The sequence below is a fragment of the Neovison vison genome, chromosome 3, assembly GCF_020171115.1.
Source record: "Neovison vison isolate M4711 chromosome 3, ASM_NN_V1, whole genome shotgun sequence".
Taxonomy (NCBI): Eukaryota; Metazoa; Chordata; class Mammalia; order Carnivora; family Mustelidae; genus Neogale; species Neogale vison.
This window is the reverse complement of record NC_058093.1, coordinates 82,669,359-82,693,029: the sequence shown is the minus strand read 5'-3', so window position 1 is coordinate 82,693,029 and position 23,671 is coordinate 82,669,359. Positions and strand designations below refer to the sequence as shown.

General features: G+C 34.4%; 1 protein-coding gene across 4 annotated transcripts in view; it reads left to right on the top strand.

Annotated features, from left to right (window-relative positions):
* The window catches only part of EPC2 (enhancer of polycomb homolog 2), a 114,119-nt gene that overhangs the window by 69,305 nt on the left and 21,143 nt on the right, over window positions 1-23,671 (top strand). For all 4 annotated transcript variants that reach the window (XM_044242513.1, XM_044242512.1, XM_044242514.1 and 1 more), the window contains 4 exons: window positions 7,372-7,517; window positions 13,275-13,481; window positions 20,539-20,687; window positions 21,661-21,793. In XM_044242513.1, the coding sequence (XP_044098448.1) occupies window positions 7,372-7,517; window positions 13,275-13,481; window positions 20,539-20,687; window positions 21,661-21,793 (635 nt within the window). The remainder of the gene's footprint in view (window positions 1-7,371; window positions 7,518-13,274; window positions 13,482-20,538; window positions 20,688-21,660; window positions 21,794-23,671) is intronic.

Sequence of the window (23,671 nt, the reverse complement as noted above, 5' to 3'; positions counted from 1 at the left end):
TTTGGTATTTTACCTTTATATTTCTAAATAGTGGGCTTATGTAACTATCTTTTAAAAGTTTTTTTAGTACATTCTCTCTTCTATTTAAAATTCTCTCACTTCTCTACTTATCACACTTTCCCTGTCCCATTTTTTGGCTGCAGTTACATTGTTAAATCAATATTCAGTATATACAGTATTATTCTGCAAATATTAACAGCTGAAACAAGTACTTAATGATTACATTTCCTTTCTTTGTCAGGTTTTTATTTTCAAAGGAGACAAGTTATCTTTGTTCCTATTTTTTTTTTCTTTGTGCCTTTCATTAATTCAATGCACGTTCTCTTATGGAAATATGACTCTTTTAAATGTTCAAACAGTTGAATAATCTATCAGTTTTATTCCTTCCATGGACATTTTTTCCAGGAACCTGGACATTTTTCCAGGAATTTTAAAAATTAAAATGTTTAATTTTAATTAAAAATTTAAAAATGTTTAATTTTAATTAAAAATTTAAAATGTTTAATTTTAATTAAACATTTAAAAATTTTTAATTTTGCTGTTTTATTCTGGACTGATTGCTCTTAGGCTTGCCACATGGTTATCTATCATCCATCGTCTTGGCAATTTCTTTGCTTCTCTCAGGTTCACTTCCCTCTTTCCTGGATTTCATGCTTTACTTTTAGATTTACTCCATCCTAATGGAGTACACCTTCCAGTGGCTTTCTAAGCCAGGATGTGTGGAAAGGTGCATTTTGGGGGGTTCTTGCATGTCTGATATTTTTATTGTAGCCTCATACTTGATTGATAGTTTGGCTGGGTAGAGAGGGTTTTAGATTGGGTTGGAAACGGTCAGCCTTAGGAATTTTGAACACTGGTGTGGTCTTCTAACATCCAGTGTTGAGAAATCTGATGTTATTTATTTTTTTGCTATTATAGCTTTAAATTTTGTGTTCTCTTAAGTGTTGCTTTTATATAGTATCCTGTTTCTGTTCTTGTTTCATGGATGCAATAATATCTCTGTGAGGATTCTTTTTTTCTTCTTCTTTCTCTTGCATTGTCTTTGTTTCCTGGGTTCCTTTTTTTTTTTTTTTTAATATTTTGCTGCTCAAATTTCTGCATTACTTGACTGTCCATTTATATTTGAGTGAGATCATTTATCGGATGCTGTTTTTTAGGGGAGTAATCAGCTTTTCCATAAAAGAATTCTTAAGGCTTTTTCTTGGGTGGCTGACACTGTTTTTGTTTTTATAGCTGAGTTGGGCGTAGGGATGGCAGGGTGAGATGGCAGTGAATAGGGTGCTAGGAGAATTCACTATTCAACAGGTAGACTTTTGCTTAATATTTCTTCTTTGGTATGGAGCCTTGTACTTTCCCTCAATATGCCTGGTGCTCCAGAATCCACAGACTCTCTGAATCAGCCTTTGCAGATTAAGCCATTAGTCTCTGCCATTTGGGAGGAAAAGTAGCTACTTAGCTACACTGGATGAGGAAAAGATCTAATTACCCATATAAAGATTTTTAACTAATCTTCCTATTTTCAGAAGGGTCCGACCTGCTCTTTCGGAGAGTAATGGTTGATTTCAGCTCTCCATAAGTCTTTAGATGGATAGGGGGAGTTTTCCTGCTACTAGCTGTGTTCCCTCCACCTCCCTTCCCCATCCCTGCCCTTCCCCAGCCAGACTGTTTTATGCGTCAGTGTTCTCCTGTCTGCTAAACTTGTACTTTTTAAGTCTGAAAATTTGATAATTGTTACCTGCTCATTCTCATCACCTCTGTAAATAACATTTGAAAAAAAAATTACTCTGCTTTTATTTTGGAATTTCAAGACACATATTTATGTGTTCATTCTGCCCTATTTAACCAGAAGCAGTCTTCATGTTCACACTTCAGTTAGAGGGAATCTGACCCAGGTATGCTTTAAACCCTATTCTATTTCATAGGTCACTGATCACCTATGGTTAGGTGTTCAAGGGTTAGTTACTCATATATGGTATGGTTGCCTGTGGAATGGAATATTACATGGTATCAAACATGGCATAAGAGGGTTCACAGGTAGATACACTGATTAACATCTATAATTACAATGATAGGTTTATGTGAAGAGTTCTGAATTCACAGAATTAAGGTAGGGAAATGATCCATGTTTGTTTTACTTTATTTTTACAAAGCCTGGAATTTAAAACCCTCTCATTTGGCTTACATTCACTGTGTTAGAGAGGGCTTACGCCACATGTGCTAGTGCATACTACTAATGTAAATAACCAGTGAGAATAGGGTGAGTAGAATAAATTCTGAGCATAGAGTATGTATAATCTTAGGTACCATATGATGGAGACTAAAGTATAGAAGGTAGATTGTTCTGAAGTCAAAAAAAGCGTAACCACTTGTAAAATAAATTATTGAGTATAGCCTACAATGTTGACTGTAGCCTGCAAATTTTGCTTAGGAGAGTAAAATGTAACATCCTTTTTTTCTTTTCTGTTTTGGAACTAATTGAGAAACAGACATAGACACATAAAATTTCAGTTTTGTTACTAATAAAAATGGTGTGGGAAGACAAGACACAGATATATGACCCCAGTGGAATTTTCTCATACTTAACTCCTGAATTAGGCAAGCTTACCCCACCACTGGCTGGGCACTTGGTTTGGGACAAAGCAGGTCTCCCCAAACAAGGGCAGAATCAGCCTCCATGCTTACCATGTAGTAGAGGGCTGATTAGAATGCACATCTTCAAAAAAAGGAAAAACCATAAGATACTATGCATCCACAGTTCACCATTCAGTTTAAGTTACTCCTTTCTTAGCTGAGGAGAGTGAAGGGATGGAGAGAAGCTGATTTTCCTTACTAAAGATTTGAGTGGAAATGTGGGGATCCTATATTTCCCCCTAACACATAGCATATAATAGGCATAATATTATGTAGTAATAATACTCATATTCATAATAAGTAATGGGCAGTAACTAGCCCATCATTGTGCCACATTTAATTGCATACCACTCATTTTGAACCATGGTCGGTAAACCAATTTTTCTTTTTGGGGATTTTTATTTTTTGACAGAGAGAGATCACAAGCAGGCAGAGAGGCAGGCAGAGAGAGAGGGGGAAGCAGGCTCCACGTTGAGCAGAGAGCCCGACGTGGGGCTCCATCCCAGGACCCTGAGATCATGATTGGAACAAAAGGCAGAGGCTTAACCCGCTGAGCCACCCAGGCTCCCCCCACACCCTTTTTTTTAAGCTTATATTCTAGTTAGTTGACCTACAGTTTAGTATTGGTTTCAGGAGTAGAAAATTTGGTTCATTGTTTACATATAATACCCAGTGCTTATCGTAATAAGTGCCCTCCTTAATACCCATCACCCATCTATCCCATCCTCCACTCACCTCCCTCCATCAGCCCTCAATTTGTTCCTTTTTTTTTTTTTTTTTTTTTGAGATTCTGTTTATGAGAGAGAGAGAGAGAGAGAAAGCATGGGGGCTTGGTCAGAGGGAAGCAGACTCACCACTGAGTGGAGAGCCCCATGCAGGACTCAGTCCCAGGACTCTGGGATCAAAGGCAGTCACTTAACCAACTGAGCCACCCAGGTGCCCCATCGGTTTGTTCTTATAGTTATGAGGCTCTCATGATATGTTTCTCTCTCTCTCTTTTTTTCACTCTCCCATATGTTCATTAGTTTTGTTTTTTAGATTTCACATGAGTGAAATCATATGGTATTTTTCTTTTTCTGATTGACTTATTTTGCTTGGTGTAATACACTCTAGCTCTTCCCATGTCATTACAAATGGCAAGATATTCTTTTTGATGGCTGAGTAGTATTTCATTGTGCACATATGTGTGTGTGTGTGTGTGTACACATATATGTGTTACGTATACATCATCTTTATCCATTCATCAGTCAGTGGGCATTTGGGCTCTTTCCGTAGTTTGGCTTTTGTTGATAACGCTGCCATAAGCAGTAAACCTTTTTAATCTGAAAACTTGTCATTTTTTGGCTCTGGGAAGTTTTTTTGCATTATTTCTTCTTTTGGGTTCTTTATATTTCATTCCACTGCATAGCTATGCCTGTTGGATACTTGAATATGAATATATCCAAGTAAAAGGTAATATAAGGGACTTTGAAAGGTACCTTTAGCGAGAAGTAGTATGTACTTTATTAGCTAATTTTAGACCACCTCTGTTTTATAAATTCTCTAAGCTATAACCAGTCACCTTGTAAATGCCTTGTATATTCAAATGGCAGGTTACACTCACTTCTCAACCTTTACAGTCTCCCTCCCAGAAGTGGAAAGCTATTACCACTTGCTTGTGTATCCTTCCAAAAATACTCTGTGTGATTATAAGAGAGCATATGTGTGTATGTGTGTGTTCTCCTTACCCTTTTAAAAACATATCTTTGTTTACTATATAAAAAATACATTCTGGGGCACCTGGGTGGCTAAGTTGGTTAAGCATCTGCCTTCGGCTCAGGTTGTGATCACAGGGTCCTGGGACCAAGCTGCACATCAGGCTCCCTGCTCTGTGGGGAGCCTGCTTCTCCTTCTCCTTTTGCCCTCTCTCCCCTGCTTGTGCTTTCTCTCTCCGTCAATAAATAAATAATATCTTTTAAACAAATATATTCTGGGCGCATTTGGGTGGTCCAGTTGGTTGAGCATCAGATTCCTGCTTCCCGCTGGGGTTCTGACCTCCAGGATTGTGAGATCAAGCACTGCTTCAAACTCTGCACTCAGCATGGAATCTGCCTGAGATTCTCTCTTCCTCTCTGCCTCTGCCATTCGTGCTTGTTCTCTCTCTCAAATAAATTTATAAATCCTTAAAAAAAACACTGTGCATTTATAAGAATATGTATCTGTGTATACATACATACTCTATATTTTTAAAATATGTGTAAGTGCACATGTACACTATTCTATACCTTAGCTTTTCTTGCCTATTAAGATTGGTTTCCTTCCATATTAGTATACATACATTGTTGTCATTCATTTTTAGGGCTTCCATCTACTGCATGTATGTATAAATCATCATATGTTTTTCTGTTCCCACATACATTGCTTGTTTTATATTTTTGACTTCTTACAGTGTCACATCTTACACTCTTGTATATTTTATCTTTTTCTCTATGTGTGTGTAGAGGATAAATTCCTAGAAATAGAATTGACAAGTCCAAGAGTATATGTTTTTAATTGAACAAAAAAACAGCTTTAATTTCCTCTTCAGTCCCCCATTCACTCCAAAATAGTATATCACCAAGTTTTAGATTTTAGTCTTTTGATAAGTGAAACATATCTTATTTTTGTGTTTCCATGTATTTAATCACTTTCATGGCTTCTGAGCTTGTACCCTCCCATACATTTTCCCCTTGCATTTTCTTTTAGCATATTTTTGTTTTATTTTTTACTATGAAATTTTGTTAAATATATCATTTATTGGTACTAGGAATAGGGTAGAATTCCAGGTTAAGTTTTTTAAAGATAACTAATAAGTAGGATCCTTTTTAAATTATCTACTTTATCCTCAGTGTTTTGAAATGCCATTCCATTCTTTGTACTTGAGTTTATTTCTACACTCTTTTTTCTTTCTTTCTTTCTTTCTTTTCTTTTCTCTCTTTTCTTTTTTTTTTTAAGATTTGGTTTAAGTAATCTCTACACGAGCATGGGGCTGGAACTCGTGACCCCAAGATCAAGAGTCTCATACTTTTCTGACTGAACCAGCCAGGTGCCCTTATTTCCTTATTTCTAGATTCTTCATTTTCTTCTGTAGCTTCTCACTACGTTACCAAACTACCATGTTGACAAATCCATACCATCTTTTTTTTTTTTTTTTAATAATTGCTACTGTTTGGACATATAATTTGTGATGCTTTATTTTTTTCTATTGGTGAAAAGTATTTATTTTTAATTTTTTTTGTTTTAATTCCAGTTTAGTTAATATACAGCATTATATTAGTTTCAGGTGCATAATACAGTGATTCAGCAATTAGGTATATTGCTCACTTTTCATCAGAGTAAGTGTACAATTAATCCCCTTCACCTATTACGCCTCTTCCCCTCCTTCACCCACTGCCCCTCTAGTAATCTGTTTTCTATAGTTAAGAGCCTGGTTTCTGGTTTGTCTTTCTCTTCTCTTTTTTCCTTTTTTCATTTGTTTTCTTTCTTAAATTCTGTGTATGCATAAGATCATCTGGTATTTGTCTTTCTTTGACTGGTTTATTGCACTTAGCATTTTACTCTCTAGCTCCCTGCATGTCATTACAAATGACAAGATTTCTTTTTATGACTGAATAATATCCCATTGTATGTGTACCATATTTTCTTTACCCATTCATCTTCTGATGGATACTTGGGCTGCTGCCATAGTTTGGCTGTTTTAAATAATGCTGCAATAACATAGGTGTGCATATATCCCTATGAATTTTTTTTTATTTTTTGGATAGATACCAGTAGTGGGTAGTAGTATAGGGTGGTTTTGTTTTTAACTTTTTAAGAAACCTCCATACTCCAAAGTGGCTGTAGCAGTTTGCATTCCCACCAAGTGCAAGATGGTTCCTTTTTTTCCACATCCTCACCAACACTTATTGTTTGAGTTTTTGATTTTAGCCATTCTGACAGGTGTGAAGTAACATATTTATAGTTTTGACTTGCATTTGCAAGGTGATGAGTGATGTTGAGCATCTTTTCATGTGTCTTTTTGCTGTCTGTATGCTTTTTGAAAAATGTCTATTCATATCTTCTGCCTGTTTTTTTTTTAAAGATTTTATTTATTTATTTGAGAGACAGAGATCACAAGTAGGCAGAGAAAGACTGAGAAGCAGGCTCCCTGCTGAACCTAGAGTCTGAATCGGGACTCGATCCCAGGACCCTGGGATCATGATCTGAGCCGAAGGCAGAGGCTTTAACCCATTGAGCCACCCAGATGCCCCGCTACCTGTTTTTTAGTTGAATTATTTGTTTTTTTGGTGTTGAGTTGTATAAGTTATTTATATCTTTTGAATACTAACCCTTTATCAGATATGTCATTTGCGAATATTTTTTCCCATTTAGAAGTTGTTGTGATCCTTTATTTTTTAAAATAAATTAATCTTAGTTATTGCTTTTACTATTCTATTTTACTTCAAGTCATATATGAATTAAGATTTTTTTTCTTCCACTGTGCTTTTAGTCTCTGAAACCAATTTAAATTTTTTATTATTATTATTATTTTACACTATAGCTGGTGCAGAGTGTATGTTACATTAGTTTCCCGTGTACTCAGGAACCAGTTTTTAGATGTCAGCTCATGAGCAACTCTTTGGTCAGTGCATTGTAATTTGGAAGTATTCTGTGGTCAAATATAAATACTATATAACTCCATAATTTCTCCTCAGTTTGAAGAATTTTTCTTTTCTTTTCTAGCCTTTAATCTAGACAACGAGCAACCAGATTATGATATGGATTCAGAAGATGAGACCTTATTAAATAGACTTAACAGAAAGATGGAAATTAAGCCTTTGCAATTTGAAATTATGATTGACAGACTTGAAAAAGCCAGTTCTAATCAGGTACTGTACCTTGTAAAAATGTCTCCTGTCTTAAAATTGATCCAGTTAGCAACTTTATTTTGCATTTTCTTTAGACCTGAGTGTTTTGTATTATACTGCCTTCTGAATTTTCCTAGAATTTCTATATACAGTATTCCTTGAACTGAATACTTATCCGAATTTCTTTGAATAGAAGTATGAAGAGTACTATTCTGACGTTTCTTCTTGTTTGGATATAAAAATAATACTAGCTGCAATGCTATACAACATCTTGATCCTTTTCAAAGGCTAAATTTGCTTGGTTGTATCTCTGAGGCAGATAACTCATACCAGAGCCGCCTTAGTTGCTCACATTTATTAAGGTACTTATTATCATTTTATATGTATTTTTAATTTTACTTACATATTTATAATTTTTAAGTGAAGAAAAAAATTTTCACAAGGAGATGATTTTCTTTAGTGGACTATCTAAATATGATAGAGAGAACTGAAAATGGTGTAGTCTTTTTGGAAAGCAATTAGACAACATATGTCAGGAACCTTAAAATGTTTGTACTTTTTGGTTTAGTAATCCTGCCTCTAGGAATCATTCTCAAAAAAATTAGTGAAAATGTCAAAGATTTTTGAACAAGGATGTTCACAATAACTTAAATTGTCTGTAGGGTGGAATATCACACAGCCATTAAAAACCATTTTGAATATCAGTGGAAATTGCTCGTTATGTAATGTTAGAGTTCAAAAAAAGGATACAGAATTGTTTAAGTACAAATCTCTGAGATTCATTTAAAGCATTTACATTTATATGTATGCATTGAATAAAAGATGAAGAAAGCCCAACAAAATACCAGTAATGATTCTATTTAGGTGATAGAATTATTGGTGATTTTTATGTTCTTTTGCTAATTTACTGTTATGTACATGTATAGATATTGTAATTGGATTTAAAAAATAAACTACTTTTTAAAATAACTTCTTGGTGTACTTGTGTGGTGTATTAATATATTGTTATTAATTAGTAAGTTACAGAAATAAATAAATGTTTTACAGTAGACTGTTAAACACTTTTCACTAGTTTACCCATTACAAATTCGTTATTTTCCTTTACCTCCCAAGTTAAGTCCTTTAAATCCTTGAAGTATTACCAGCTCTTCAGAACATTTTAAAAAACTTTTCTATTGTGAGAGGACTTTGCTGCATATTTAGCCTTTCTACTAATATTTTTCCCCCATTTGGATGGAAAGTAATATTTGATGTGCAATCAAAAGAAGTACATTGAAAACTGAATTTTATAAAATTGTGTTTTTGAGAGATTGTCTTTTTTTATTGCAAATTTGTTTTAATCAGATTGAGTATCAAAAATATTCTTATTAGTGCAGTTTTCCTGAGATTTTGATCACAGGCATTAGGTATGATTTCATTTTTCTTCTTAATATGCAAACTTTTCTAGCAGTCCTAAGTTTGGTCTTTATTTTGGTATTTCTGTTATTTTCCATGATTGCTCAGAAATTACTGGTAGTGAAGCCTTCAGCTCTCTGTTCTGTAATTTGCTTTATTTCATTTCTGTAAGTAATAATTATTTAGTACTTGGGTGAATAAGAGAGATGACAGAAGGTCTGCCCTTGGGGAGCTTATTATCTAAGTGGGGACAGGATAAACAAAAAACATTTGTGAACAATACAATTAACGATCTATGTATAATCAGTAAAATACCGGTTTTACTTCTCTTCCCTCATGATAGGCTTTAAACCCTAAAGCCTGGTGGGTTCAGCGTGATAGCACCTGCTTTCAGCAGTGTAGACAAAGGTGGAGGTTCATTTTAGGGACAAGATAATGGTCCTGTTATTAGGACTACGGATTAAAGATATCAAAGACTGTTGTCATTCTGAGTGCCTGAACTATGGATTCCTGGGTTTCTTTATTTTTCCTTTTTTGCAGCTGACATAGTAGCAGATCTCAAAGCAAGAAATCAAGTTTGTGGTTAAAGCAGTATTTATTAGGTTGACAGAGAAGACATAAAAACAGACTGATCAGGCTGATCACAGCCAAATGCTGTCATTATATAGTCCCCATTCATTTAAATTGAGCTCTCCTCATTTCTTTGAACTAATCACCTTTGGTGTTTTGAATATGCTTTATTCTTTTCTGATTTTTAAAATTATTTTCTGTGATCGTTCCTCGTAATTGTCTTTTACTGAATCCTCTCATTAATATCTGCAAACATCAGAGTTTGTTGAAATTCTGTCCTTGGTCATCTTATCCTGTGTGATTGGGGTTAATATCCCCTTAGCAAGGATTTTTGTGAGGGTAATAATACATATATCCTTACCCTTGACCTCCTTCTCAAACTCCAGGACATTTTTCTCTTTTTGTGCTTCCTGTTGGCATCTCCGTCTAGGTGGTCCACAGACCTCTCAAGTTTATGTTTCTGACTTTTTTTTTTTTTTCCTTAACTCTCTTAACTACACATGATACAGGATCATGTGTAGTTAAGAGAGTTAACTACAGTGACTCCCAGAATTGACAATGATGTGTTTTTTATCCCTTTTCCTTCAGTCCCTAAATTTTAATTTTAACTCTTCCTCATGCACCAGTATATTCCTTGCATATTTCATCTTTAATTATCTCTTCTCTCATTTCTTCATTCTCTCTTTGCCCAAAAATATGCCAAGGGTCCCTTTTTCCAAAAGAACCCTTTCATTTGACCCCATCTTTATCTATAAATTACCACCCTTTGTCTCTCCTTTTTTTTTTTTCCCCCTTGTCAGTTAGATTTTAAAAAGGGTAGACATGCTGTTTAACGTTTTTCTCTACTCCGGTGCATTTCAGTAGACTGATTGCACCCAGGTCACCAATGGCCTTCTCATTATCATCCATTCATTTCAGCCTGTATCCTACTAAATATCCCCATAGTAGTAGATGCTGTTGACCTCCACATTTCTCGAATCTTTTCTTCTTTTCTTCATCTCCTCCTCTTCTACCTCTTGTTAGCTCTTTTCTTCAATATCTGTCCTCAGAAATTATACTTGTCTCTTAAACTACCAACTCAAGCACTCCCAGGTGGAGTATTTTGTGGTTCTGTCCTGTATCTTAATGCACTAATACTGAGTTCTAAAGTTCTGACATTATTCTCTCATTGTTTAAATTGTATTTGTCTTGCCTTGATTGTCATATTCTGAGTTTCTGTTGGTAGTAGTTTTATCTTGAAATTTTTTCCCCTAATTTCCCCACAACCTATGTAACACAATGATAGACTGATAGTAGCTAATTATTAATTGTTTATTGTTTTACTGACTGTATTTTAAAAATACTACTTTTTAATACATAGTTTATTCATTTATGTATTATAAATATATTTCTTGAAATTGCTGAACCATGAATCTGTATGTAAACAAACTAAGTGATCCTTGTCCTCATGAAGCTAGTGGCAATCTAGAAGAAAAGTCCAGCTAGTGGAATAATTTTTATCTCATCTCCAGGCCCCCAAAGTAAGTAAATCAAACAACACAGAGGTATCTTGGAAATAATAAATTTTATCACTGACCTTTTTGTCAAGTAAATACTGGTTTTCACTGCTTTCTAATAGAGAAAGTGCTAAATGGCAGAACTTTTTTCTTAAGATAGAAAAGTAGTAGGATTCTGATTTTGTAGATTTTTAATTGTGTCCTAATAATTTGGGACTACTTTATCTAATCTACAACTAGTTCTTACCCACTCAAATTGATGCTATCAGCATGATGATAATAATGATACAAGTGATACTAATTGCCTTAGAATAACTAAAGATAATTTTAACAGAATGATTAAAACTCAATTACTCAGTAAAATAAAAATTTACTGTATAGCAACATAAAAACATCAGCAAACTGAGAAATATGGTTAACATTGGAAAGAAGTATCAGGATGTTTAATTGTAAACAGTGTATTGAATTCTTATTATCTAAGATATAAAGAGGGTACTTAACAACCAAGCAGAAGGACCTTTGTAGAAGGAGCAAAAAGCACCAGAGAAGGAAATCTGAGGCAGAATTTTAATCCCCTTACATCTCCTGCAGGGAGAATAGGAAGCAGTGTTATCCTGATAGTATTATGTAAGAATCTCACTACTGCTCTGTGGCATGATAGGAAGAAACGTATCCTCCTCTCCACTCTAAAGTTAAAGTATGTTCTTGTTATCATTAGTGAAGGTTACATTTTATCAGAAGCAGAATGACCAAACAGTTGAAGATGTGTAGCATATCACAGCATTGTTTCCCTTGGTTCCCAGGGTACACAAAAGCTCCCAGTGATGTTACGATGCTGTAAGCATGAGGTTGAATTCTATTAGATCCAGAAAGCTTGGTTCTTACTATACCACTGGCACCGTATAGACCTTGAACTATTCCAGAGAACTTCAGATAACAAAGGTGCCCATTTAAAGTTGATGTTTGAAGTATTAGTTCTTTCAGTTTGATATCTTGTTCCAGGCTCTGGCCCACCACTTTAAAGACCCAAGTTACTCAGCCATTCAGATGAAATTAATATGACTTCACTGAGACATTGATTAAGCCAAACTGTGGGCACATAAAATTTTATTGCATTAAATGTAATCATTACATGGACTAGAATACTTGAGTTGTCATTGTCAGTATATTCTCTTCTATGGCCTGTCTTGGCAGCCAAATTATAATAAGAAACCAACTAATTAAGGGCGCCTGGATGGCTCAGTGGGTTAAAGCCTCTGTCTTCTGCTCAGGTCATGATCCCAGAGACCTGGGATCGAGAGCCTCTCATCGGGCTCTATGCTCGGCAGGGAGCCTGCTTCCTCCTCTCTCTCTGCTTGCCTCTCTGCCTACTTGTGATCTCTGTCAAATAAATAAATAAATAAATAAATAAATCTTAAAAAAAAAAAAAAAAACACCAACTCATTAGTCCTGGTAATCACCATCATAGGACTGGAAGTCCAATGACCATTGCATTTATTCCATGAAATTATACCAGTATGAGAAATCAGATTTATTTGGTGGGTCATGCTATCTTTAGTTGACTTCATAACAACCATCAGATCAATTCCTATATTGATCTTACAGTTTCAGAAAGAAAATTATCCCCTTCATTTCCAAGTTTTAGCAAAACATTTCTTAGGAGATACCTCAATTTGTTTTAAAAATGAATCTTCATCTCCAAAATGATAAAAGTGAAAAGATTGCGATGCCCTTCACTGAGGTTTTCCAGTGTTAAAACTGGAGACTTAAAGCTCCCATTATCTTTATTTAGAGTTCACTGTAGATGGATGTGATTAACCCATAATTCATTCTGCTAAAGCTGATCAATCTATTATATCTTTACCAGCAGTAAGGAAATAGATATGACCAAGCAAATTTTTCCAAACCTTAGTTTGAGATACGTCAACTGTATATATATATATGCATTGATAAAGAAGTGGATCCCTAAAATACCAGTGTGACAGTTCCTAGAGGAACCATCCTAGGATCACTATTCCAGACATAACAACAGACTTAACTGAGGCATAAATCTTCTCAACTGTTGTTCATTTAGGCTTCTTAAATATTATAAGTTGTGGTACTTAGTATCTCTCAGAGCAAAATACAATTTTTTAGATAAATCTTTTTACTAATAAATCCTTTATAAATTTCAAAATTGAATTGTGTTTTCTGCCATCATGATGTCTGATCATAATTGTTAGACTGATGACATTTTTTTCTGTAGGTATATATAGCTTAACTTTGATTTCTCTTTTTCAAACCTTATGGATGACGACAATTTGTATTTTTCATTTAGCTTGTAACACTTCAGGAAGCAAAACTGCTGCTAAATGAAGATGATTACCTTATTAAAGCTGTGTATGACTACTGGGTAAGAAAACGTAAAAACTGCAGGGGGCCATCCCTCATTCCTCAGATAAAACAAGAGAAAAGAGACGGCTCTACCAACAATGACCCTTATGTTGCCTTTCGGAGGAGAACAGAGAAAATGCAAACTCGAAAGGTAATGTGCAAATTAGATTTAATTGAGTGTGCCTTAATAGTACTTAAGACCAATTTTTTTTCTGCTAATAACTTCAATAATTTTGAATACCTTGAACATACAGGGGAGCTAATAACATTGTTAAACTTAACGTTAGAAATCCTGCTCTTCAGTAGCTTCCATCGGTCGGCTTCTGTTGGTATAATATCCATGCCCTTTATAGGTCTATTTATACCGTTTCAGACTTGAAATTGAAGTAGGAAAAGGAATTATATATCTTTATGTACCTCAGAAATTTGAGTTCTTCGGTAAATTCTATACCTATCCTCTTAGATAGCTTAAAAACTTAATATTTCCTTTGAAACCACATTCTAATTCTTGCAAATAAAAATGGACTTTACTGCCTCTACCTACTATGGGGTCATGAGAAGTAGGGAAAGTTCATTTTCAAGCCTGTTCTGCCAATAGTCAAAAGTAACAGTGGAATGTTTTTCTTCTTTTCTGAGTTGTCCATTGTGGCAAATTTCAAATTGATGAACTTGTCCCCATCTGCCTTTCAGAAGCAGTATGAGCTAGAATTTTGAGAGAAAAAGGTCTCATGTTATGGAATGATACGGTATAGAGGAATCTGTTAACTTCAGAGGGGTATTCACTGTATTCCATTTCTCATAATTAACAGTAAACACCATACATAGTAATACATTCTCTAACCCACAAAAAATTGGAACATATAAATGTAAAAGCCATGAGTAATTGTGATTTGGAGGCAAAGCATTTTCTGTGGATTGTTTTCTGGGTTAATATAACAGCTGTGAAGCGTAACAGCTGCTAGGAATAGTGTATTTTAGGAGAAATTCTCTTACTGGTTAACAACCATTTTCTGTAAGTCTTTCTTGGATTTCCCAAGTGTAGATGACATACCCTAACCCAGGCTAAGTTTTCAATTTGGCATTTTAGTTTTTAGCTAAGGAAATCTAAGATACTTTATGAGGATCTAACATCTTGCTTAGAAAAGACTAACATGAGGTAAGTTTATAAATATAGACAATTGAACATGAGGAAGGAGAGGTCTATCTGAACCATTAAAAAATCTGAACTACCATCTGCTTTTTTAAAAAAATGTAATTGGGGCACCTGGATGATGACTCAGTCTGTTAAGCATCTGCCCTCAGCTCAGGTCATGATCCTCAGGTCTTGGGATCAACCCCTGTATCTCCCTGCTCAGCAGGGAGTCTGCTTCTCCCTCTGCCCCTGTCACTCCTCCTGCTCATGCTTTCTCTCTCAGATAAATAAGTAAGATCTTTAAAAGCAATGTAATTGATTCAGCTGTATTGTAAAACATAGGCTTTTAGCAATGTGTTTTGAAGGAAGAGTATCATTGGATTTTTTTTAGTGAGTGGGTACTTAAAATTAGCAGTATTTATTGACATGTAAAGAATATTCTAAATATTTAAATTTGTTTAATTCTTAAATAGATTAAATCACCATTTTCTAACTAGTGTATATTGAGAATTGCTAGACTGGGTTCATATGTTTAGGTGCTTCACCATTGTGAATAACTACTACCACTTTTTCCTGACACTAATTTCTACCCTTTCTTTTATCTGTTATTTTGACCTTCCTCTGTAGAGTGGTCCATTTTCTTTTCTGGTAGTCTTTTTATTCCTCTCTGTTTTCAGTTGTGGGACCAAGACCCCTTCATGCACACTAATACAGCTTAGAAATATTTATGTGTTTCAAAATGAGAATGTTGGGAAAGCAATCAACAGTAGATACCCCTAGGTATTCAGAGGTGGGCAAGCATGGGATATACAAAAATGAATACAGCTAACAATGGTTCTCTACTTTCTTTTCTGTTTCCACAAAATTGAAAACGTGTATATAGCTAGATACAAAAGTTCTAAAATAAAGGACTTCCGAAATATTTTCTTGGCAGTCTAGAATTTAATTTTAATTCACTAAACTAATATTTAATATGCGAGTGCTTAAGTATTTAAGGACATTCTTAAATGAGAAAGTCTTAAGGCACCAGCATGTCTGAAAGCACTGATTGGAAAGTCTTGAATCAGCATGTGTGTTTAATATGTTTAACCCCATAGATACAACTGTTAACAACTGCACTTTCTCTCCTCCTTCTGTGTGGCCCAGAATAAACAAGATAGACAGGAGAGGAAACTCAGAGTAGTTGTTTTCAGTCTGGCTGCATGACAGTCTCCTGTGAATTACCCTTGGTTATAAAAAGATCTGTAGTTAATTCTAAAGTGCAACAATTTAAAAGTGAAAAAGTGCAGCAGATTGAGAACCACTTCCTAGAGATTTGGCAGTAGGTCAGAACTATAATATTTAACTGGGAACAGGGAGAGAAGAGTTGGTCCAGAGCAGGGACTATTGTGACGACAGATAAAGAAAATGAGTGGATTTGAAAACAGGATTAGGGCCATCTGAAAAGCATGGAGAAAATGTCAGTATGAACTCACTGTTTTTATAGAGAAAGAGTCAGAAATAGATGTGGATCTGTGCATGTATATGTACCTATACATATTACAGGTGTTATTTCTTAAGTTCTGTTTGCTGAGAGGGTCTAGAAGCAATGATGCTGAGTAACAGTGAGCATGCCTACTACGTAGATCATGATTTTTAAATACCATTTTCCATTTTCTTAGGAAAATGGTGTTTCCTGGTCGAGGGCTAGGAAAGTATAAGGATAAGCTTGGAACATTCTGCTATGCCAGAAAGTAAGACTGTTGATTGAAAATTAAGGAATGTTGGACCGATCTGAATGTTGGACAGCCTGAAGAGCCAGCTTGAAGGGGAACTCTACTAACCAGATGTGGGACAGTTCTAAGTGTCAATATAAATACAGTAATGAATAACCCATAGAGTATAAGTAACCCATGAGTCCATACTGATATAAATAGATGGATGGACGGATGGACGAATGGATGGATGGATGATTGGTAGATGGATGGATTGATAAAAGAGAAGGGAACACTTCCCATTAACAGTAGAATTTTACCTTTGAGTGTCAGTGGAATGAGGAAGTTTGAAAATCGCCATTTGGCAACCATGATAGTAATAATAATAATCATAAAGTATTGGGAGGAAATTTGATGAGAAACAAGGTACATAATTTTTTAATTAAAAAAGGAAAAAACAGTTATTTGAAGAAAGCTGACCGATACCATCTTAAGTAAGCAAAGTTACCATCAACAGTAAGGAGACAAATAAGTATCATTTAACTCCTGATATAGGAGAGGGATACAGTACCACTTACATGATAATCCTATAAAGAATATATAACCTGAATTAAATTATGAAAAAACATCAAAGAAACCCAAATTGAGGAATATCCCTACAAAAATGAGTGGTTTCTAATTCTTTAAAAATGTCAAGATCTTGGGGTGCCTGGATGGCATGGTCAGTTAAGCAGCCACCTCTAGGCTTCAGCTCAGATTGTGATCTTAGGGTCGTGGGATGGAGCCTTGCGTCAGGCTCTACACTCAGTGTGGAGTAGGCTTAAGACTCCTCCCCCCCACATAAATAAATAATTCTTTTTCAAAAATGTCAAGGTCATGATCACTGTAAAAAGACAAAGGAACTATTCCAAATCATAGGAAATTAAAGTGACAACTAAGTACATTTGTAATCCTGAATCAGATCCTAGACCAAGAAAAAATTTGATGTTATGAGTGAATTTAATAATAAAAATTGTCCTGCTAATGTCCTTCATAGCAACAATTATGTAGACATATTAAAAATGTATTTAGAATTATATTTGTTGTCAAAAAGGACATTAGTGGGGTAATTAGTGAAATATGAATAAAGTCAGTGTTAATTTCCTGATTTCGAAACTAGTATTGGTTATATAAGAGAGTATCACTGTTTCTGTAAAGTCCATATTAAAGTGCTTAGGGATGAAGGGGCAGTGTATATTCATCTAGTCTCAAAAATTTTTTTAAATATGACTACTGATTTTACTTATTTGTGTTTGTGTGTGTGTGTGCGTGTATGTATATATATATATATATATATATATATATATATATATATATCCTAAATGGACTAAGATAGATAGATATCTATCTATCTTAGTTTATTTAGGCTATTGTAACAAAAATACCAGAGACTGAGTTTTTTAAACAGCAAATATTTCTTTGTCACAGGCCTAGAAGCTAGGAGGTCTGAGATACAGGTACCAGCAGATTCAGTGTGTGATGAGGGCCTACTTCCTGGTTCAGAAGTCATCTTGCTGTGTCTTCACATGGTGGAAGGGGAAGAAAGCTTTCTTGGATCTCTTTTTTAAGCATACAAATCCATTTGTGAGGACTCCACCCTCATGACCTAATCACCTCCCAAAGGCCCTTCCTCTGAATAACATCACATTTAGGGCTTGGAGTTTCAACATGAATTTTCAGGGGACACAAACATTTAGTCCATAATAGTATAGATTAAATAATATGCATACATACATACATAGAGATAAAGCAAATGTAAAATATTAACATTTGGGCAATCTGGATGAAGATATATAGGAATTCTTGATACTGTTTTGTAACTAAATCTGAAATCATTTCAAAATGAAAGAAAAGACAGGGCTAGAGAAAGGAAAAATTAGAAAGGTAGTTATTTGGGTCTAAAGAGAGTAGGAAATGACTGGTTAAGACAGGGCAGAAGCATGTAGGCCGCAAGGAACACTTAGTGAAGAGGAGGGTAATCTTAAAAGGTTCTTGTGCACTTTTGAGTATTGTTCAGGTGGGATGTGGCCTTGTATTATTATTCATCTTTGAATCTGTGTGTCTCATTATTATTAGACTTTAAGCCTTTTGAGGGTGGGGGACCTGTGCAGTACTCTATACAGGGGGACCCTTTAATATTTGGTCTTTGTCATGTTAATTTTATTTCAGTTGGAAGGTATTATTGCTGCCTGCTTGCCAAAAATTTTTGCTCAAAACTGTACTTTAGATTTTGCCTTTTCTTACGTAGTACTAGAAGGAGGGGAGGAGATTAATTTCCTTTTGATAAGGTAAAAGACTGACTTACTAACAGCATTTTAAAATACAAGTAGGTAGTACCTTAATAGGACTTAATTTAAGTTCTGATTTATAGGTGATGATTAATTTTCAAATACAAGAAACACATAAAAGAGAGTAAAACTTTGAGTCTCGAGTTTTATTTTCTCCTTTATAATCCTCTAGTTATGAAACCTGGCTTCAGGTTCATCGTAATGTCATATTGCATTCTTTTTTAACCACTCTTAACATACTTGATCTTGACAATAGAAGAGAGGAGCAATACAAAATGTTTGGTTAATATTTACAAGTAATTTTTCACATCAAATCATTAGGATATGCTCATAAATCCTGATTTCTTAATATTGTCATAACAGGTATTTATAAATTCTTCCTTCCAGAATATATTCCATATCTGCTTTGCTCTTAGCAAGCACACTAAATATTTGTGATCTTTGCTTGATGAAGTGACAACAGCTTTTACTCCTGCAGAGTTTGTGTCCCTAGTAGTCCTCTCTTTAATATATTGGGATTCTTTTTCTTTCAAGGTTTTATTTAAATTCTAGTTAGTTAACACATAGTATAGTATTAGTTTCAGGGGTAGAATTTAGTGATTCATCGTTTATATATAACACCCAGTGGTCATTATATCAAGTCCCCTTCTTAATCCCCATCACCCAGTTATCCCATATCCCACCCACCTTCCCTCCAGGAACTCTCAATTTGTTCTCTGTAGTTAAGAGTCTCTAATGGTTGACTCCTTCTCTGTTATTTTTATTTTTTCCTTCCCTTCCCCCATGTTCATCTATTTTGTTTCTTTAGTTTGACATATGAGTGAAATCATAGGGTATTTTTCTTTCTCTCACTGAATAATTTCACATAGCATAATACACTCTACTTCCATCCATGCCATTGCAAGTGGCAAGATTTCATTCTTTTTTATGGCTGAGTAATATTTCATTTTATATATGTATATATAGAAAAAGAGGCACACACACACACATCCATTATTCATTCATCAGTCTACAGACGTGGGCTTTTTCCATATTTTGGCTATTGTGGATAGTGCTCTTACATTGAGGTAAATGTTCCCCTTCAGATCACTATTTTTGTATCCCTTGGGTAAATACCTAGTGCAGTTGCTGGGTCATAATGTCATATTGAGTTATTAACTCAAGGGTGGAAAGATTGTGTAAATGCAGTCTGTCTGGATACATAGAATAATAAGATACATAGAATAAGGTCTGTTTTTAAGCAAATAGTTCCATGCCTAATATAAATATTCTGTGGTTATTTGATTAAACAAAATATATTAACTGTAACTTTCATAGGCAGATAGATGCTGCTAATTACAACTGGGCCTTGTCTAATTACTAAGCAGGACTTTCACTCTGAGTTGTTAATTAAATCTTCTTAAGAAGAAGGAACTTCTTAACAATACTCCAGAATTCAGAGTTTTCACTTGGTTTTTGCCCTGCAATGAGAGGCGTTAATTACTTTGAAACATAATAATTACATTCCTTGAGATGCTTTATATCCGACTTACAGTTTTATATCTTGAGTTTCTGAGTGGTTTTGCTTGTCAAGGCAAGTGTTTATATTGTGGTATATTGAACCTTCCAGCCCACAATTACAGAGCTGGATAGATGGATAGAGACCCATTTTGTCTATTTTTAGGTAACCTTGAGTTGACAGAACTGTTTCTCTCTGTCACTGGAAAATACATTGCATCAATTTGAATGGACTACATTTTCTGGTACACTAGGTTTTGTTTCAGGCAGACTTAAAATTTTGTTTACATTGGAGTGATCCCTTGTGTTATTCCATCTTTTCAACAATGGGCAACATTTTTTTTTTTAATATTTGAGAGCTATTTGCTTATACTTCTATTTTCAGAGTTAAATAGATAGGTTCTCTTATGTAGTTGCTGTTTAAGATGATTTTTTACATTTAACATTTTTAACATTTTGCTTTTATGGAACATATTTGGATCTCATAAGATTTTGTTGAATGAAAATGGAAACGTGGATAATTGGATTGTTTATTCTTCTAAAATTTATTTTCAATAGAATCGTAAGAATGATGAAGCCTCTTATGAAAAGATGTTGAAGTTGAGACGAGAGTTTAGTAGAGCCATAACAATTTTGGAAATGATTAAGAGAAGAGAGAAAACAAAACGAGAACTATTGCACTTAACCTTAGAAGTTGTGGAGAAAAGGTAACATTGCTACTGTTATATACTAATCACAGCTTTAGCCAGATGTTGGGTAAAATGTAACCAAACAGTATGTTTTGTTTTGTTTTTTGCCTAGCTTTAAAACAATTGGAATAGATGCTCAAATTCTACATTTTTTGAAGAATTCATGTGTTACTATTTTTTTAAAAATACTAGATTATCAGTTTGGATTTCAGATTTGTGTGTACTATGTATAGCTCCTCTAAGACACTTAATATTTTTTTTTTTTTCAGGATCATTTAATTTTATTTAGAAAAGAACCTGGGGGTCATTTTGACCATTCTTTTTATTTAAGTTTCCTTTAAAATTTGAGGGAAATGAATGTTTAGATGATTTTATTTTCTGACTAAGTAGTAAGCATTTTTTGATTCAGTGCATTTTAACAATGTGTTCTCCATGGAGCACCTGGGTGGCTCAGGCATCCAGCTCTTAATTTCAGCTCAGGTCATAATCTCAGGATCCTGAGATCAAGCCCCGCTCAGCAGAGGACTCCATGTTCAACAGGGAGTCTGCTGGAGATTCTCTCTCTGCTTTTGCCTCTGTGCTCCCCCTTCCTGTGTGCGCTCTATCTTTAGAATGGATAAATCTTTTAAAAAAAATGTGTCTCTAATATGATAGTCATTTTCCTATATAGTTAAATAAACTAGATTAAACCTAACCGTTTTATGTGATTCCTGAGGTAAGCATTCTAAACATCATTTCCCAGTGTTTTAAATATTAAATATGTGAGAAATTTGTCTTTTGTGTCCCTTCAGTGATTCCTTGGGTTTTTTGGTTGGTTGGTTTTTGCTAAATCCCAAATATGAGCTGCTTTATTCCTGTAAGTTTTCTCTTTTAAGAATAATCTGATTAATTGTTGATTCTATTTGATTAGTTGTGTTCCAGTTCATTGCAGTATCATTGTTTTTATTTTTAAACTATAAAACATTTTCTTATATTTTGTTACCTTTCCAAGATATCATTTGGGAGACTATGGTGGTGAAATCCTTAATGAAGTGAAAATCAATAGATCAGACAAAGAGTTATATGCCACTCCAGCAACTCTTCATAATGGAAATCATCACAAAGTCCAAGAATGTAAAACTAAGGTGAATATCCTCTGGGGAGAAGCCCATATGGTAATATTGATCAGAGAATTACTGGTTTCATCCGTTGTCTTAGTATACTTTGGTTAAGGAAAAACATAATTAACATGTGTTGTTTTTACTATTTGCCAAGCACTTGCTAGGAATTTTTACGTACAAATTAACTCATTAATCCTTACAGCAGCCCTTTGACACAGATTTTACCCTGGTATGACTTCTAGATCGTATAGCTGATAAGGGGCTGATTCAAAGTTTAGGTCCAGGTCTAATAACCAAAAAACCGTGTGCTTTTCACTGTGCCATCTGCTTCCCTACAGAATATGGGTAAATTAAAGTCTACTTTTTATCACTAGCCTTAACAAATCCTGTGTTGGACTGGCAGGCACCAAAATCTTAAGATTAAAGCTTTCTTCATTGAGACTATTGAAAGTTACTCTTACTTTCATCATCACTTCCAGAACCAGCATTTATCAACTGCTATCTAGTTGGAGTGATTTGAAGAAGTCCTATAACATTCAAATCCTGTTTTCTTCCTAATAGAAAGATCTAGACTCCATGATTATTTTAGTCTCTCAGACTTTGAGGAATTTTATTTATTCAGGATTCATGTGGTACATTATTCAATTGAGAAATAATAAAAATTAATAAAACTTTAAGGAGTTTAGTTTTAAATAAAAAAGTATTGACTTGAGTATTTAGATAGAGCTTTCTGTGTAGCAGGATTTAAAAAGCAACATAGGGTGTTTGTGGAAAATTCATCTTTTAAAAAATGTACACAATTCTTATTTTTCATGGGTTCATTCTTAAAGGTCAAAGAAGAATGTGGAGCAGGAAGACTCCTCCTTTTATTCAACTGATGTCAATTTAAACACCAAAGTTCTTTCTTATTCATCACAGGCATCTAGCCCACCTACCTGATTCTTTTTCAATCAAACTTGCCTCTATAGCCAAAAATTTACCAGTGCAATAAATGTAATTTTCTAAGTTTTTTTTAAAATCCATTTTATATAAACTAATGCTTTTTTCAGGTATATGATTGATAGGCATAGAATATGAAATCTCAACCTGAAATTACTGACAGAATCAGCTTTTATTATATATTGATTCCTATTTTAGATTATCTGTAAGAATAAACACTCACCCTGTTTACTAGTGTTAGAGATATGGTTGCATCCATTGTTGCTCTACCTCATTATACAGAGATAACTGTATTTGCTTGATCGCACATCCTACCTTAAAATATAGGCAGTTTCTAAGAGGTAGGACTTTTCTTTTTGATGTCATAGCTATATCCATTGTATGAGACTTAGCTATTTCACTAAATAATTTGCTATTTAAGCAGCACTTTCATTGTGTATACCATTTTTGACCCTGCAGTAGTTTTAACAAAAATGTGGACTACATGGAAAATGTAGAACTTCCTAAATATTTTTTCACTTTCATATTACTTGTACTTTGGTGCTTAGAATAATCATTTTCAAACTTTTTTTTAAGTAGTGAATCCCTACTTATTAAATGGAATACTGTTATGTTAAAATGCATAGAAATAGAACTTCTACGCTGAGGAGTGGAGAGCAAGGAGGGTTAGAAACCTACCCCATCAGTCAGTTTCTTGCCAGATGGCCTCTCAAATGCTGTCAGAAAATTCTGGGGTACTTGAGAACAGTTTGATTATTGTTCAGTGAAGGCAGCAATTACGCATTCTAAAAAAGTAGAAGTTTTTTTTTCTAGTTAATAAACTTATTTTTCCTCAAAAAAATTACTAGCTGCAGATTGGAAATAAGTATAGAAATAAACTAATGAATTTATAATCTAATTCAAGTTATTTGAAAAATAAAGTTCATTATTAATACAGTGGATTTAAATAAAATTGAATTTAAG